This window comes from Andrographis paniculata, unplaced genomic scaffold (assembly GCF_009805555.1).
Source record: "Andrographis paniculata isolate CXL003 unplaced genomic scaffold, ASM980555v1 Contig32END, whole genome shotgun sequence".
In the NCBI taxonomy this organism is placed as follows: Eukaryota; Viridiplantae; Streptophyta; class Magnoliopsida; order Lamiales; family Acanthaceae; genus Andrographis; species Andrographis paniculata.
The window spans coordinates 7,738,279-7,748,916 of record NW_026137565.1 but is presented as its reverse complement, the minus strand read 5'-3'; the positions used below and the strand labels follow the sequence as shown (position 1 = coordinate 7,748,916).

The following is a 10,638-nucleotide window of genomic DNA, read 5'->3' as shown; positions in this document are numbered from 1 at the left end:
AGCATTGCAAGTAGCAACCTAATTTATAACCCATTAACACACGAAATGAAAGGATAATATTAAAAGCACAAGGTAGCCTAGCCTAGCCTGTAGCAACATGCAAGAAGATATAGGATTCAGATTCAAAATTCCTGTGTGTGGGAAAGTGCCTTCTTATAGAGAAAATATATAGTTAGATGTATATGTTTCATCTGTCTCAAAGAAGTGATTAAAGAGGAAGTGCATTTAAGGTCCTTCAAGTAGGCTCATCAAGCTTAATCAATAAAACCCAATTGACACCCAGCTGCAAAGAATTATTGGAACACAACCCACACCCGTATATAAACAGAGTAATTGTCATCCATTAAACATAATAAACAATTTTACCTTCTACTTCCTACGTAAACTCTGTTATCTTCAATCAGCAGAACATATCCTCCTATTCAAGCTAAAGGTTATTATGAAAATAAAAACGTGCCATGGAAGAAGAGAGATGCATATACACAAGAATTCCATGTTTCCCATGCTGCAACAACAATCAATAGCTCGAGTACAGTGAAATTAAGACAAAATATTCTATGAACTGGGCTGCTCATATCCTAAATTTATGCAAAATTTAGCGTTCTTGATCTTCGAACACGGCCCAAACTGAGGCGACGAATAATCTCACAAAATACCGACTTCTAGAAGTTGTACAGAGGCAAAAAAAAAGAGTGGAGAAAATGGGGTATATGTAATAAATCTAAATATAATAGTTAAGATTCCACGGCAGCATTTGGATTCTCATCTTCATTCAGCATTCTTAACCGTGGGGCGTTTCAAGGCTGAAATAGAAGAAAGTAGAAATTAATAGTCAGATAGTATTTTTCATTGATTGCCGTTGACTAAAACAAAACAGGGTTGCATCCTAGAGGGTTATATTTATATGCAAAGTAAAACAAATCTGCCCTCTGCAAGAGGCAACCTTTAATTGGTACTTATAACAATTCATGAAGATACAATCTTGAATTCGGCATCACCCATATAGATATTCTAACATTACTATTAATTTGCTTGCATCAGCAGCGGGAGATAGACTATCAAACAACTAATAAACTAGAGAATCCCATTAGGCCTCGTTGTGATTCAGTAAGCTATTTCATCAATTGCATCAGTAAGGAACATGCAGATCACAATGCAAAAGTAAATATCACAAATGGTAAATCCATACTATAGTGCTAAACTCAAAGTTCAGTAAATACTATGAACAGAATGCAGACTTACGTTTGATTGATGATCCAGCAAGACAAGTCAGCCTGGATTTTGTATTGGTCTCCGCCAATGGATTTGGCTTCCCTTTATTGACAGTTCGCACATCCCAAAGACGAATGACTCCATCCGACGATGCAGATGCAACCATGTAAGGATTTGTCTCTCCTGATTCATCGCTGCTCTTGGATAACACTACAATGCCTTTGATGCGTGCTGTATGAGCATCTTCAATACTATATGCTATTTTCCCACTCAGAGTATCCCACGCTGTCAAATTCCTATCCTCTCCGCCTGTAAATAATATTCCATTCTGCCAGAAAGCAGGTAAGCAGCAAAGAATCAGTAAGGTATGATCAAAGCAATATTCTCTATCTAATATAGGTGATATCATGTTTCTGGTAAAAAAATACTGAAAGAGAGGGAATGCAAACGCACGGAGCCAGGGGCTGCAGAGAGGATTCTCTTTTTATTATCCAATTCGAAAATCAATTTTGCATCCTCGGATTCGTGAACGCTGAATTTCTCATCTACAACCATAAAGAATTTGTCGCCAGTTTGATCGAATTGCACGATTGACGACTCGTTACTCAACTTACAAAAAAAGCTCCTCCTTCCTCTCACCAAATTGACCATCGCCAAGCATTCATCGTGGCCGACGGTCAAGGCCAACTTCCCCGACGGATGCACGGAAAGAGAGTTAACTGACTTTTTGTGGATTTTTACGGTTTTGAGGTGTATGAATGGGTCGGCGTCGTAGATGGACAATGAGCCCTCCGCGTCGGCCGCTATTAGGTTGCGAGGGAAGGAGGAGAGAGAGGGGGGAGAGAAGAAGGAGAGGGAAGTTATCGAAGAGGTGTGGTGCAGCGAGCCAATCTCAGAGCAGGAGGAAAGGTCGTAGATTCTGATTGTGTCATCGTTTCCGCCGGAGACGGCGGCGGATCCTGCAACGGCGACGGTTTTGATGGTGGAGAGGTGAGAGGGGAATGAGAAGAGTGGTGCTAGCGAGAGGGAATCGTCGTGCTTTCGAGATTTCAGCCGGTACCCCCAGAGGAACCGCTCGTACGATCCAGCCACCAAACTCATCTTCTTCTGCAAAACCCTAATTTGCAAAGCCGCTAGAAATTGGGCAAGAAGGTTTAAGGACGGAGGCGGAACCCTACGTGCTTCTTTAGCAACCCCTGGGACTTGAGATCCTGGAATAAAATAATTATTTATAAAAATAAAATTATTATTTTAAAATAAACGAAAAAAAATAAAAAAAAAATAAAATTATTGTATTAGATGAAGAGAATATTTATGGTAGTATGATAAAAATTAATTAAAACATATTTCGAATAAAAAATTAAAATTTGTATATTGAATTTTTTAATTTAAATTTAAGTATAAATAATATTTTATAAAATATGTACAATTTTTTTAAAAAATTATTAGTTTAAAATAAAAAAATAAATATAACCTATTATTCGAATTATTTGCAATTTAAAATTTGGGCTTGATAGATTCATCCTGTCGAAAATCCGATCCCACCAAAATTGGGTAAAGAGAGGGTAGTGTTCTTGTTCAGATCACAGCAGAATCCCTTGTTCACATGGAGATAGAGGATATTGAAATTTTATTTTTTATTTTTAAAAAAGGGGGAAAAGCGTAGCCCCGTGTCGCTGGGGCAGATACAGAAAAACTCTCGGCGTTCAGAGTCACAGAATCCATATGAATTCCCCTCACGAAATATAGCAGTAATAAGATTTGGCTAACTTTCTGCCGCCGCCCTAGAATGGAAGAGTTCCAGATCCAGCATCCATTCTCTCTTCCGCCGCCGCCGGACCCCCCAATTCCTACGACGCCGTCAACTCGTTGCGATTCAGTTCCTCCGCCGTCATCATCTCAGGACGAACCTCCCCCACCGCGGGGTCCTTCCTTTGATCCGAGCCGAAGTAAGGGTTTTATTTGTCTTCAGTTTATTGTTATTTGTTGATTTCCTTCGTTGTTCTGATGTAATTTTGTACTTAGATTTTGTTTCGGGATAGAATTTCTATCTTTTTCCCCCTTTTTGTTTATTGAAAAGCAGTTATGAGCTGTTTGATGATTAGTTTAGGGTAAAGCAGAATATGGGGAGTATTCCATGCTGTTGCAGATTTTCAGCATTGTGTAAAATAAGACCTAAATGTTAAGATAGGTCTGTTATAAAGAGATAGCAATGTCCGAGTTTGCTAATTGTGTATATTATGCATGCCATTGCCATGGGATTGAAGTGATTGGTGTTATCAGAAGGAAGGCCCTGATCAAAGACTTGGCTGCTGTCTATCATGCTGAATGTCTCAGGCACTGCCAAGAACTTTTGGAACTTCAGAAAAAGATGGATGAGGCAAGAAATATGTTTCTTTTGACTTGCCATGTTTCTTTTCCTCTTAGCTTTGGTCTCAATGTGTTCACCTTTATGTATAGCTGATACCATAATTTTGCTTGAACATTACATGCTATTCACATCCTAGTCATATGTGATGATTGAGGTAGTATTTGCAAAAAATGATTCTTTTGCGTTTGATTTTGTTCGGATTCGTCTATTGTTCGGAAGGGAATGGTTACGGGCTGGATATGCAGCATAAGCATGATTAGAACTTGTAAGATCGAAGGCGTGTTTGCCTTTATTGTGTTTGGTACCAATCTGAATATTGAACTTTTCTTATCTTTTGTATAAATGATCTGATGGATTTGTTGAAATCAAATAGGTGAGAGAACAGTTGGCTACTTTAAAGTTTGAAATATGACATGAATTTGAGAAGTTTAAAACTCCTGAAATTTCACAGAGAAGAGTGAGTTGTTTAGATTTTGTTTCTTGATCTGTAATTCTCAACTTGTGTATGGGCTATATGCAGCCATTTGTAGATATAAAAATTCCTGAGGAGCCAAGGAAGGAAACCCACAGACCCCCAAAACGTCAGAAGAAGAACCGTTAGGTATATCGTTTTTCATTCATAATCTGTGTCTTGACTCTTGATACAGTTAGTATATATCACTCTTATGCTGTGAATATTTGGTGTTATATTATTATATATGAACCGGACAGCATTCTTGATTTTCTTGTTTGCTACATTCTTGGCAAGGTGCATTGATGGAAGAAGTTGATTCTACCATGATAATTAGGCAGGCAAAAGGGCTATCAAATCTGCTTAGTTGCATGCACATGATGTTGTTACATCTACGATCCGTCTTCCATGTAATGTTACTTTTCAAAATTCAGCTAACATTGCAAATTTATGTACATATGAGGCTAAGGATATCATATGATCCAATGAAGTTTAAATTTCTTCATACTTAACTTGTCTAACAGGAAAATACACCAACAATTACAATATACTTACTATACGATTAATCAAACAAGAAAATGAAACCCTAGAGAAGTGAGCATTCTTTGTTTCTCTCTTTTGTTGAGCTCTGTTCATCATTCCAGAACAGAGTATTGAACCACAAATGCCAATCGGTTTGTGGTACAAAAACAAATATGCAGGCCAGTTGAATCTGATTCATAATTTGGTTCTATGTACTTTCAATTCATTATTGCAAACCATTTTTAGCAATTAAACAGCATAATACTTAAATTTCGTAACCTGAGCATCATGAAAGTTCCAACTAATTTATTTCGAAACAGTAATTCAAACTTTATTTTGCTTACAGAAATGGATTCTTTCAAATTTGAACACCTATGATCACCAAATGCAGTCAAACAGACGTATTCAAAAACTCAAAACGAAAAGCCTCTTTCACATTCAAGAGAAATTGCGCAAATACGAAGGTAAAATCGCAATATCAAGTCAAAAGCTCTACTAAAAACACATACCACGTTCCACGCAACAGCTTCGAAAGAGGAACAGCCATCAATTCTTCGTCAGTTCGCTCGATCACAAGTTAGAAAAGGCTGAAAGTTCTTCTACGGTTACCGGAGATTTGAAGAAAATACAAAAACCATTATCGCTCATCAACTGCATCTTTCTACGTCCAAATCATCGATCATATTACCGAAATAACCTATAGTGGGCCTTATATAATGGATATAGCCCAAATATTACTCAATTTGGGCCGAAAAATCATCACAGCACAATATATAATTAACAGTAATTGGGCTTGGGTGTGGAAGCCCAACATAATATGGGCCTATCCCACAACTGCAATTCTTCGGTAATAGCTTATCTCATATGAATTAATTATAGTGAGGACAGCACAAAAATATATTATCCAAAGTAATGAAATTTCTCTGATCTATGAATAAAGTAAGAAATATCTTGGCATGAATTGTAAGGTTTGACGTGGAAATCTGGGCAGCAGGTAGACACAGACATGGAGACAAATGCATAGTGGCCCAGTGCATGTAATTAACGTGAAAGCATATAACTTCTCTTGTGTTCATTGATTCATCGTGTGTGTGCTGAGGACTTATGGCAACTTGCTTCCCTGCAATGGCCCACAATCTCTACTTCAGTTCTACCCCTCTTTAATTGTATTTCCATTGGGCTTCGATTTTATTTTATTATAATCTCAACCTTTTTTTTTTACCTCAAATAGAGCTTCGTTTGCCACCAACAAAACATTCTTCTGTAATCTCGGTTACGTGATTTCCTTTGTGGAAGCTTGTTTGTGAGCTTAATATATAATGATTTGGAGGTTTGGGTGAGGAGGAAGCAACCGTGCTCGGTAAAATCCAATTTACGAGCGTCAAAGTCGGGTCATCTGTCTTGCTGTTTGCTTTGCTTTGCTACAATGCATGTGCCTTCTCTCAATCCTAACTGCCTTTTTTCCTTTCATGTTGGTTCGTTTTCAGATTTCACTTTTTGAGTAGAGAAGCATGGCGAATGAGTTATTAGATCTGATTATTACTCACTCTTAAAGAGTAGAAGAGGAGATGTTGATCTTCATGTTCTTAAGTCATTCTTTGTTTGTTGTTGTTGATCAGTCCACTGAGAAATTTGCGAAATTGCGTCCTTTATGATTTGTCGTTTCCATCGACGCCCCAGTGTTGTCTCCCTCTCCTTATCCATGTCAGAATGAAGCTCAATTCTGAAATTATATCTCGATAGTTTTGCTTGATTTTGATTTAATTCGTGTAATTGTTGTGTTTTGATCTGTTGTCTTTTAGTGCAGAGCGAGAGAGGGAGAGAGAGAGAGAAAAGAGGTCTGAGAGGCAGGCGCAGGCAGACAGGCTTTGTTGTTTTTACTTTCGAAGGGACTGCAAAAAGCTTCACCCGCCATCGTCGTTCTGAGTTTATGACCTTTCTTCTGTTGGGAAGAAGGTGATATTTCAGAGCGTACGCCCTGCGAGTAAGCAGTACCTTTTTTCTACGCTCTCTCACTACTCTATGGCAGGATGGATGAATGAACGTGTTTGTTTATATGTAGAAAAGAGAAACTAGTGCGTGCTCTCTGTGTAATCCTCATCAATGCAACGGAGGGTAGCCTCCAACCTCAACTGAGCTCCTTTCTCTCAACCCTAATTTTGCAAATCCAGTGAATTATATCACCGATTTGGCTCCCGCCGACGCTCGTTTCGGAAATTCAGCGATGATTTTGGAGGATTCGAAGGCTGAGCAATACTAGGCGGCGACATTCGAAGAGATGGAGGACCAGTATCCGGATGAAGAAGAAGGCGAGAACAAACGGTGCCGCGGTGGAGGCGTTGCTCTCGTCGGCGGTGTAGGTAGGTTCTACGGCTGGCCTTCCTCCAGAATTGTTAGGGTTTCGCGAGCTTCCGGTGGGAAGGATCGCCACAGCAAAGTACTGACTTCCAAGGGGCTGAGAGACCGACGCATGAGGCTATCGGTGAACACCGCCATCCAATTTTACGATTTGCAAGATCGGTTAGGGTACGATCAGCCTAGCAAGGCGGTGGAGTGGCTGCTGAAGGCAGCCGCCACTTCAATTGCGGAGCTACCACCGATGACCTCTCCATTCCCCGACACCCCCAAGCAGCTCAGCGACGAAAAGCGACCGAGCACCGCCGGAAGTGATCGCATCGACTTTGGCCTAGATATGGACGAAGGCGGTGGGGATCCTGGTCAATCCCAGCCGCAGGCGACAAAATCCTCCGCCTGTAGCAGCAATTCAGAAACCAGCAAGGGTTCGGGGCTCTCGCTTTCCAGATCTGAGAGCAGGATGAAAGCTCGAGAGCGAGCGAAAGAAAGATTGGCCGAGAAGGAGAAGGAAAAGGAGAGCGAGACATCGGATTTGGCTTCTCTCAACCCTATTTCCCACACCACTTCCTTCACTGAGCTCTTGAGCGGAGGAATCAATCGTGTCAGCAGCACCGCCGCCAGCCCCGGCGGGTCCGTTCATCAAAATTCCACTACCGGTCGTTGCACTGGAAGCGAGTCAAATTTCCTACTAAAATCTCCCCGCCAGTGGTCCGGATCTTCTCCTCCAATGGATTACTTCACTACTGGCCTTTTAGGCCTGCCTGCAAGTTCAGGTCAAATGCACCTAGCATCTTCGCCGCTGTATAATGTGGCAGCGGACCACCACCAAGAGCTCCAGCATTTATCCTTTGTGTCGGACCATTTAGTCCACGTGATGAATGCTGCCGCCGCCGGAGGGAACAGTAGTGGCAACAGTGATTACAGCTTGAACTTCACAATCTCTCCTTCTGCTAATTCATCCGGCCTTGCCGGATTCAATCGGGGGACCCTTCAGTCCAATTCTTCTTCGCCGTCTCTGTTGCCTCACCTCCAGAGGTTTCCCGACGGATCTCCTCCAGGTTTCTTCATTGGCACTGCTGCACCGGTGGAGAATTACCACCAGTTTCTTGCTGGATATGATGCCCGCTTGCAGCACTGTTACAGTGATGCTCATCTCAATAGCGACGGCAAGCATTCCAGCCAGAAAGGGAAAGCAAAAAGCTGAGCTCATTGTTCATAGCTTCTTGCATGGAAACTACCACTTCATTCACGGTAATTTTCTAAATTTGCAGTTATTATTCATAATGCTTTCTTTTTTACTTATTTTTCCCTGTAAACTGTGATGCATGCTTGAGTACTGGTCCAATTTTCTTCAGTAGTGCTTTCTTTGGATTTAACTAGGTTAATCAGAACTTTCAACAGTTTCCCAAATTCTTGGTTTTACAAAAAGGTATGGCCACTTGGGGGAGTGGTGGGAGAGAAAATATATTTTTATCTGTGCTCCTCCTTGAGCTGTAGTTCTTGATGTTTGGAGGGCATGGATACCTGAATTGGGATCTGCCTTTTCGTCGATATGTTTGGTTCCCTTCTTTCTAACATGTCTTCGGCGCTCATTGCGCTCCTAGTGGCCCCCCTATAGAGATCTGATCCCAATCTTATTTAATTCTTCCCAAAGCTTCTTGTCTCCTTTTAACATGGCTGTCCACCATGGGAGTTATATTATTTTCTAATCACCAGAGCTCCCAGCTAGGGTTTGAGTCCTTTGTAAAAGGGGCATCATAAAAGACCATATCCAAATCAATAAAGCCTTAAAGAACTTCCCCTTTCGCCGGGGAAATGGATGATATTGCCAGATCATATGGGATTTTCGAATCTTTTAGTACTTTTACTTTTTTCTCTCAAATTTTCAACATTCTATTTTATTGTTTTTTATCTATGCATTTAGTGAATCAAAAGTAAATAAGATTATGCATCTTGATTATCTGAAAAGTACTTTGTGTTATAGAGTGAATTATTTAACATATCACTTCTATATGTACATATTTAATTCACCCTAATATATAGTAAGCTTTACTTTATGTCTTAACATATGAGTATAATCAACAAGTTGTTTAGTATTATTCAATTACTGTCTCCACTCCAAAATAAATAAAACCTTTATTTTGTAGGGGAAAATGTTAAAAAAGTTTAGGGATCAGCCTTGTAGGCATGCTTGCTCTATTAAATATATTTCTCATTTGTCACTGTATTTATAGAGAAAATATTAGAAAGACAAAATTGCTTGTCTTGCAAGACGTTGTGGCTCGATCAAGTTTCATTTAGGGCAGAAAATGAAAGTGATGTGAGGGGTGGGTGGTAGTTAATATAAAGTTGTTTCAGAGACATAGAGTATCGCTAGATGTAGTGGTGTACAGGGAATCTTGAGTGATGGTAAGAAGTGAATCTCTGAAACTCTGTAGCATTTGCACTTGCAGTCCTAAAATATTTATTCTGAATGATGCTAAGTCAATTGAAGAATCAGATTTTCGGTTCTATATCTTCATTCTGTACAGCTATTTATCAATCTCCGTTGATGGAATCATTGCTCATGGCCTAGTTTATGAACACTAAACCTAACAGGCTTGAATGGCTCACAAAAGCATATAACATCGATTGTTCTGGGAAATATGTTGCAGCCTATTTTGTATCTATTTATTTTCATTGGTAGCTTAATTTATTGTGTTATGTATCTCGCTTATATCGTTTGTTGAATTTTTCTGCTTTGCATTTTACACAAAGCATGCTCACAAACATTGCCAATAGTTGGTTGCTCGTGTCATTATACTACTAGTTGGCTTTTTATCAGTTCATTATGTTGTTTTGTTTCATAATAACAAGCAGAGGGTTGTAAACACATTCTTTTTTAAATGAGAATACAAAATTGAGATGCATATTTGGTGCAGGTAGCTGCTGAAACTTGAAGAGGTGAAGTTGCCTAATCAATGGAGGAGCATATTCATATTCATAATCTATGATATGATTGTTGCTCCATTATCATTATTGTCATGTAGCAATGGTTTTGTTGTGTGCTTGCCCTTGTCCTTATGCTTTGTGTGTGAAAGACAGATGATGGATGGGTTCTACTTCTGAGTGTTTATTCTCCCTAGTTGTGCTTCAACTGTTGATGATTAATTTGAATTTGAGGCATGGTTTGATCAAGACTTTTTTTTTTTTTTTTTCTAGTGTATGCTCTATTACTCTACTTAAACCCATGTTGAAGAAGAATTGAAAACTTTGGGACCATAATGAGCAACATAATTAGCAGTGGATTACCTGCAGCTATTTCTTTCCTTTGCAAAGTCCAATCCAATGCTTTGAGCAGAGTTGGCAAGTCCACTTGCCATGGGAAGACAAATGAAACCACTTCTTTTTTTCTTGGGGATGGGGGAAACGCCATAATGAGTTAGACAACGCACGTATTCATGAAATGCATATTACAATGAAAACAGAAAAGAAAACAAACAAGAGCCACAGCCAAGAGGCTACGAGTATTCCTTATAAAAAGGGAACATTTGGTACATGCCTATTGGTGAGTGCAGTGCAGGAATGGTCTCACATTTATTCACCTAAAACTATCATCTTTAGTGACCCATGCCTACGGACACCCATCACGTGGGTGGACTCGAACTAGAATCAATCAATTGCTGTTTGATGTAAACCATAGCTGTTTTGGAAAAATCTTAGAATCATTAAGAAAATTGGAATTGAA

The 10,638-nt window shown here is 39.6% G+C and overlaps 3 protein-coding genes across 7 annotated transcripts; 2 read left to right on the top strand and 1 right to left on the bottom strand.

The window, feature by feature from the left end:
- Window positions 1-454: 454 nt before the first annotated feature.
- On the bottom strand, window positions 455-5,191 carry LOC127247818 (uncharacterized). The gene is made up of 4 exons (XM_051269848.1): window positions 5,066-5,191; window positions 1,666-2,423; window positions 1,243-1,540; window positions 455-803 (listed from the first exon to the last, which is right to left on the bottom strand). The coding sequence occupies exons 2-4, from the start codon at window positions 2,311-2,313 to the stop codon at window positions 769-771; spliced, it is 981 nt and encodes a 326-aa protein (XP_051125805.1). The 5' UTR covers window positions 2,314-2,423; window positions 5,066-5,191; the 3' UTR covers window positions 455-768.
- LOC127247821 (uncharacterized) lies at window positions 2,733-4,539 on the top strand. 2 transcript variants are annotated; one of them, XM_051269852.1, is made up of 4 exons: window positions 2,733-3,161; window positions 3,480-3,592; window positions 4,104-4,184; window positions 4,295-4,539. In XM_051269852.1, the coding sequence occupies exons 1-3, from the start codon at window positions 3,002-3,004 to the stop codon at window positions 4,182-4,184; spliced, it is 354 nt and encodes a 117-aa protein (XP_051125809.1). In that variant the 5' UTR covers window positions 2,733-3,001; the 3' UTR covers window positions 4,295-4,539. The 2 variants fall into 2 exon arrangements, with proteins under 2 accessions (XP_051125809.1, XP_051125808.1); XM_051269851.1 differs by having other exon boundaries at window positions 2,734-3,161; window positions 4,332-4,539.
- Window positions 5,192-5,758: 567 nt separating the features above from the next.
- LOC127248005 (transcription factor TCP2) lies at window positions 5,759-10,088 on the top strand. Of its 4 annotated transcripts, XM_051270127.1 has the most exons (5): window positions 5,761-5,942; window positions 6,044-6,260; window positions 6,364-6,540; window positions 6,619-8,162; window positions 9,833-10,088. In XM_051270127.1, the coding sequence occupies exon 4, from the start codon at window positions 6,835-6,837 to the stop codon at window positions 8,113-8,115; it is 1,281 nt and encodes a 426-aa protein (XP_051126084.1). In that variant the 5' UTR covers window positions 5,761-5,942; window positions 6,044-6,260; window positions 6,364-6,540; window positions 6,619-6,834; the 3' UTR covers window positions 8,116-8,162; window positions 9,833-10,088. The 4 variants fall into 4 exon arrangements, with proteins under 4 accessions (XP_051126086.1, XP_051126084.1, XP_051126083.1 ...); XM_051270129.1 differs by having other exon boundaries at window positions 5,759-5,942; window positions 6,364-8,162; window positions 9,837-10,088; XM_051270126.1 differs by having other exon boundaries at window positions 6,364-8,162.
- The last annotated feature ends 550 nt before the right edge of the window (window positions 10,089-10,638 follow it).

What these genes read in the sequence shown, in the direction of transcription:
- LOC127247818 (XM_051269848.1), bottom strand. Translation starts at nt 2,313, where the DNA reads ATGAGTTTGGTGGCTGGATCGTACGAGCGGTTCCTCTGGGGGTACCGG. An exon ending in TCTCTGCAGCCCCTGGCTCC is followed by an intron (nt 1,541 to 1,665) that starts GTGCGTTTGCAT and finishes GCTTTCTGGCAG; the next exon opens with AATGGAATATTATTTACAGG. An exon ending in TGCTGGATCATCAATCAAAC is followed by an intron (nt 804 to 1,242) that starts GTAAGTCTGCAT and finishes CTTCTATTTCAG; the next exon opens with CCTTGAAACGCCCCACGGTT.
- LOC127248005 (XM_051270129.1), top strand. Translation starts at nt 6,835, where the DNA reads ATGGAGGACCAGTATCCGGATGAAGAAGAAGGCGAGAACAAACGGTGC.
- LOC127247821 (XM_051269852.1), top strand. Translation starts at nt 3,002, where the DNA reads ATGGAAGAGTTCCAGATCCAGCATCCATTCTCTCTTCCGCCGCCGCCG. An exon ending in TTCCTTTGATCCGAGCCGAA is followed by an intron (nt 3,162 to 3,479) that starts GTAAGGGTTTTA and finishes ATGGGATTGAAG; the next exon opens with TGATTGGTGTTATCAGAAGG. An exon ending in TTCAGAAAAAGATGGATGAG is followed by an intron (nt 3,593 to 4,103) that starts GCAAGAAATATG and finishes GGCTATATGCAG; the next exon opens with CCATTTGTAGATATAAAAAT.